At 40.9% G+C, this 6,167-nt stretch overlaps 1 protein-coding gene across 1 annotated transcript in view; it reads left to right on the top strand.

Moving 5' to 3' along the window:
- The window catches only part of ARMC8 (armadillo repeat containing 8), a gene marked incomplete at both ends in the record, with an annotated part of 41,432 nt that overhangs the window by 34,409 nt on the left and 856 nt on the right, over positions 1–6,167 (top strand). The window contains 4 exons of the mRNA XM_008938223.1: positions 925–1,020; positions 1,906–1,988; positions 2,299–2,380; positions 4,908–4,994. Of these exons, the coding sequence (XP_008936471.1) occupies positions 925–1,020; positions 1,906–1,988; positions 2,299–2,380; positions 4,908–4,994 (348 nt within the window). The remainder of the gene's footprint in view (positions 1–924; positions 1,021–1,905; positions 1,989–2,298; positions 2,381–4,907; positions 4,995–6,167) is intronic.

Raw genomic sequence — 6,167 nt, 5'->3', positions numbered from 1 at the left:
AAAGAGTGGAGCTCTGAAAGTGTTTAATTTTCTGTTCAAAGGAGGGTCAATGCTGAGCTTAGATGAGGTTATTCAAGGCTTTGTCCAGCTGGATCTTGAAAACCACTAGGAATGGAGATTAAACAACTTCTCTGAGCAATCTGTTCCAAAGTTTGAATGTTTTGATAGTGAATTTTTATTCCTTTCTTATATCCATTAAGAGTCTCTTCTGTTTTGGTTTAACTGTTGTCTCTCCTCTTCTTCCTACACACCTCCATAAAGAGTCTGGCTCCTTCTTCTCCTCCTAGATATTGGAGGGCTGCTCTTAGGTCTGATCCCTATAGCCAGTGAGCCCATTAATTATCATACCCCCAAGCAGTTGTTCCTGACTTGTGAGCTGCATTCAGTGCTGCATCACCCTAATTCACCCCTCTAGTGCTTGGATTAAGAATTTACCTTCCAGAAACTTCACAGACAGCTTTCACCCTGCTGTGTTACCTTTGGAAGTTAACACCCACCTTAAGATGGAGATCCTGTGATTTGGGCTGGCTGTGGATCTTGACTTTGCTTCAGTTCTCTTGATAAAACTCTCCTTGATCCTCTTCCAGGCTTTTTACTTCTCCTGGCTTGTTCCTCTAAGTTTCTGTTGGATAAATAAGAATAGTTTTTTTGCCTGATTGTGGTCTGGATAGTTATAACTCTCTGGAAATATTTTGCTTTCAAATTGTTTGACTTTTGTGTAACTCTGCAGAGAAATGAGCCATATTCTTACCTTCAGTTGGTAAATGCGGACATGAGCTAATGGAGCAGCAGTTCGTTTGTGCTTCTGGCTACCCGTGGCCTAGTAAACAAAACCCTGATAGATAAGCACTAGTTTACAGCAAATAAGAATATTTGTGATTTTTTTTAGTGTCTAAATTTGGTATCTGTGCTTTTTTTCCCCAGCTGGACCATGATCTGAAGCACGCCCACGAGCTGCGCCAGGCTGCTTTCAAGCTCTACGCCTCCCTGGGAGCAAACGATGAAGATATCCGAAAAAAGGTGAGCCTGAGAAGTGCCAGCAGTCAGGCTAAGATGCAGCTGAAAGTCAAGCTGAAAGGCAGTGCAAGAATAATAACAATGTTACAAAATAAAAAATGAATGATTAAAAGCAGCCTTTTTTTACATTAAGCATGAACTTGCTCTGACCAGTACTGAAGGCAGGAGAGTTTTCTGAGTTTGTGCTGGTTAAAGGAGAAAGACAGAAGGAAGAGGGATATATGGGCAGGAAGGAGGCAGGAAAATACAGCATTGAGAAGATAACTAATAGGAAGATTTGTCAGTGGAGAACCATTTAGGATCTCCAGAATTGAAACCCATAAACTACTTTTGTTGCAGGATGAATTTGTTTAGTTAATAGTAAGGATCCTTCTTTTACATAACAAAGCATTGGTTTTAATAAGTGGAGGCTGTGTACATGACAAAGTTGATTTATTATAGAAAAACAATCTTTTATCTTGGTGTTAATTCCTTCTTATGCCAGACTTAAGTGCCATGTCTAAATATGGCAGATGAACTACTCTGTATTTTTTCTCAGCAGGCTCTACAATGTGTCTCTAATCTTTAGTTTGTATATATTGTGTGCACTCACACATGCCTTCTTTCATTTTAATATGACATTAGGGGTAATTCATATACATATAACCATCTTGTACCTTGATAATAAATAATATAGTTTTGAAAACAGTAGTGGAGCTCAGAATGTAGATGTTTTTTTCTAAACTGTATGCAGGTACACACCACTTTGCACTTAATCTGGGAAAATAACGTGGTTTGTTGGTTTTAGCTGCATGTTTTGTAGGCAATATTTCAAATGTTGCAGACAAAACCCTATAAATGCTCATGTTATTTTATTCCTGTAATATTAATGCTTTTTTTTTGCTCCAGATCATTGAGACAGAAAATATGATGGATCGTATTGTTAATGGCTTGTCTGAGTCTAGCATCAAGGTGCGACTAGCTGCAGTCAGGTAGGAGGCTCTGCTGGTTCATACAGCTGCTTTTGGCAAAGTCTGATGCTGTATTGGGTAGAATTTCTGCTAATTTTTCAAAAGCTAATCTGGAGTTTCAGATTTTTCAGAATTTCTAGTGCTGGAAAATTGAATGAGGGGGGCAGGAGGAGTCATCCTGGACTAGGACAATATTTTTCTTTTTGCTCTTCACAGTGCTGTTTACTTTTCAAATTCCAAGCTGAACCTTTGTGTAGGAGCAGTGTATCTGTTACAGAAACATGCATGTGGGTGTGTATGTTGCACAGTGAAGGTTTCTCTTCCTTTACAGATGTTTGCACAGTTTGTCTCGTTCTGTACAGCAGCTCAGGACAAGTTTTCAGGATCATGCTGTATGGAAACCTTTAATGAAGGTATGTAAAGTCAAGTCTCAACGAGAGAAGTGCTCTGTTCCATTGGAGGAGGATATGGTGACTGCTCAATCTGTGTGCCTTTCTGTAGAATCATGATAGAAATTACCTGGAAATCAAAATTCCATGACCTCCCAGGAGTCATTAATCAACAAAAGCCAAGCAGCAGCCAAGAGATGTTGTGGTCCATGCTTGATTTTTGGTTGTTTTTTCCCCCACCACCACCCTTTTTTTTTTTTGAGTCATCAGTGAATGAGGCTAAGTTATCCCTTATACTTACACAGGGCACTAGGAGGACTAGATCTACTTCCAAGTTCAGGCTCAGATTAGATGGCACATTCAGACTTGGTCTATAAGCCCTACAAGAGAATTTAGATCTGCTTTTTCTCCTGTAATTCTCTACCTTGTAGATCTCATTGCAGATTCTACAACTGCAGCTAAAGAGCTCAGCAAGACCTTTGAAAAGACACATTTTAATATAGTGTAGTTATCCACAAAATCCAATTACATCAAAGCATGTAAGGTATAAATCATCTCTCATCCTGTAATGTGATTGTCATTAAGTGCAGACAAATGAAAAACTTTCTCAATTTCAGCATCTTTTAGACCTAGAAAATGGGGAGCAGTCAGAATCTGCTAGGAAGAAGCCTCAAAGCTTGGGGGGCGTTGATGTCCATGGGGATCACCAAGAGAACCACCTGAAGAGAGCCTGAACTAACTATGTGGAAGTAAAACAGCCAGAGCAGGGAAAGTGGTGTCTGCCAAAATGGGCTGATGAGCCTGATAACGAGGCAGTTACATGAGCTGACTGCCCAAAGCTGCACTCAAGAGCCTGGAAGGAAGTAAAAGATCAGGAGAGCCTACAGTTATTTCTAGTGACATGTCAGTACAAGAAAGGTGCCTGTTGGGCATACTGCTCAGTGGCATTTTAGTCAGGCCTGACTTTTTCTCTTCTGCTTATGTACTAGTTTTCACAAGTTATGGGCTTAAGAAAACTTGACTCACTAGTTATCCTGCACTCTCTGGCCATCTTGTTGGCTGCAGGCCATGAAACTTTCTTGGCTTTTTATGTTGCTTGTGTGAATTAGAGGCCCTAAAGTAGGGGCCTACCTTTTTCTAGAGTATCATGATAGAAATGGTGGGGATATTATTTTCTGACAGTATACACAATACACTTAGTACAAGTTCAGCATTCATCCTTGGACTGGGTGTGCAAGTTGATGCTGATCCATGAATGTCTAATCCTTAGTCTTGTTGGGAGGCACAGGGAGATTTGATCATGCAAGTTTTATGTTATCACAATAGCCTAATAATGACATGATTCAGGATTTGGGATTGTCACCTGAAGGAGCTTGGAGGGAATGCTTTGAATATTTTAAGAAGATGCAAAGGGTCAAACATGAAAACATCAAACCTTTATAAATGTAAAACACAAAACTGACAGGACTGCTCAAAGAAGCACAACTGGCATAAAAAGAGAGCTATGGGAAAGAAACAAATGTGAGTGTCAGACTTCTGTGTAAGCACAGCTGCTGGCAGCTGAGCTTTTTATTATTAAATATGCTGAAGTCAGCAACTTGTATGTTTGCTCCAAAAGTATTCTTCTTAATAGAGAACTAAAAGTAATATTAAATATAGGTTAATCAATTTTCTGTCTAGATTAATAATTATGTAAGTCCTTTCTCTCTCCCCTAGCATGTAGAGCTGTATAAGGCATGGAAGAATGTCTAAAACTCTAGGACTTAGGTATATGTACTTTAGTAAGTGCAGTAATTGTTCATGTTTGCAGTTTGCTCACTGCTCTGAAACAAAAGGTGGTAGAGAACAGCCCCTCCATTCCCCTTGCTGTGCTGGGGGAGCAGTTGTATCCTCCATGCCTACTTCCTCACTGATTTTACTCAGAACACACAAGGGAGATGCTTTGTTGAAGAATGGCATGTATTGGACCTGCTGGAGATGCTTTTCTGAGAGGATGCTCATAAGGAAATCTACCATGTTGTCCTCCTGGAGCTTCCTCATTTTTCTGTAAATCCCAGTGCTCTGTAGGACACAGCCTTCTCTTTTGAGAGAATGGCTGCAGAGCCCAGTTACAGCTGCCAGCACATGTGCTTAGCTGAGCAGAGGTCTCTTCCCACTGATTTCTTCTGAACTGGACCTCAGAGCTCTGAAATCTTCCTTCTGTAAAGTAATTGCATTGCTCCAGCTTGTCATGTAACGTGTGTTGTTACACAGCATGGCTCCATCTCTGCATGTGCTCGAGTCCAGGTTGGGTGGGGCTTTACACAACCCTCTCTAGTGGAACATGTCCCTGCCCATGACAGGGGGGTTGGAACTAGATGATCTTTAAGGTCCCTTCAAACCCATTCTATGATCTTCACATGGAGTTGAGTGAGCACTGTCTGGATCTGCACTGCCAGGATCAAAGCATCTCCTGAAGTATGGCATAACAAAGTGCAGCAGAGTTACAGGTAGGGTCCCTCCCTTATCCCACGAGTGACCAGAGTCTCCTCACTGTCCCCTTTGCCTGCAGGTTTTACAGAATGCTCCCAATGAAATTCTCATAGTAGCATCTTCCACGCTATGCAATCTTCTTCTGGAATTCTCTCCAAGCAAGGAGGTTAGTATTGATCCAGAAACAAGCAGAGGTAATAGATAAAATTTACATCAGAGTGTAAAAAAAGTCCCAGTGGTTCCATGAGGTGTCTTAATTGGAAGCCTGTGCTTGTGAGGCATGGCAGAGCTGTAATGTCAGGCAGACTGTATCACTGAGAGCTTGTGAATATTATTTTAAAAATCATGTTTACAGTGCTGTGACACTTAAATGTTGTTGAATAGTTAAATGTAGTCTCTAAGGAAAAGTAAACGTGAAATTTTGGAGTTTTCACTTGTAAAACACTTTTAAAAGTCCATAAGCAAGAATAAAACTGGTAATTGGCAGCATGATGCATTGTCTTAGAGAATTATTGCTGTAATCTTGAAAATGCTGCAATAGCTGAGTCTTGTGGGTTTCATTGTTCTTGAGTTCTGGCTGTATTTCATACAGATCATACATATCAATACCTCACAGCAGTAGGACAATTCCTCAGGTCTTAAATATTTCTTAGTTACAGAAAAATTTGCAATATTGTGGCATGTGTGGGTTCCTACAGGGCACTTTGGACTACCTTGATTTGCTGAATTGATCTTAGTGCTTTTAGTCATGTCTGTGAGACAGAAAATTAACTGAAATAATGCCAAGCACAGTTTGCTGGCCCATTAGATTTCTATTCACACTGCAGGCCACAATCAGCATAGTGTTTCCACTTCAAATTGGGTTGAAATACTCAATTTTCTATTGGGGCACGTGGTTCGTGTCAAAAAAACATCATTGCCAAAAGAAAACACTGCTGATGCAAAATGGAGGCATATGCAGAGAGGTTTGATTTGAAAGCATCTGTGAGCCATCTGATCTTTATTTGATATATCACCTTTTTTTCCTGCATATTGTTTTGCAAATTGTAAACTGCCAGTCCCTTAAGTAAATAGAGCTGAGGTCAAGCTGTATTTTACCATGTAAAAGAGCTGAGTGAAACCCAGTTGTGGAATGGCTCCCACGTGCTGTGGTTGTGGAGGAGTCCCTAGGAGCCAGCCAGCTCCTGGGCCTGTGGCAGAGTCCCTGGCAGCTTTGTGCAGTGCAGGAGCTCCTGGGACTGGGTGAACTTTTGCACAAACTGCTGCTGCCTGCTTCTGTCACAGCCTTGCTGCTATTCAGTGAGATGGGCCTGTGCCTACAGAGTGCAGCCTTTCGCAC

The sequence above is a fragment of the Merops nubicus genome, unplaced genomic scaffold (genome assembly GCF_000691845.1).
Source record: "Merops nubicus isolate BGI_N331 unplaced genomic scaffold, ASM69184v1 scaffold5084, whole genome shotgun sequence".
NCBI classification, from domain to species: domain Eukaryota; kingdom Metazoa; phylum Chordata; class Aves; order Coraciiformes; family Meropidae; genus Merops; species Merops nubicus.
The sequence above is the reverse complement of the archived record's forward strand: the minus strand, read 5'-3'. Positions and strand labels throughout refer to the sequence as shown.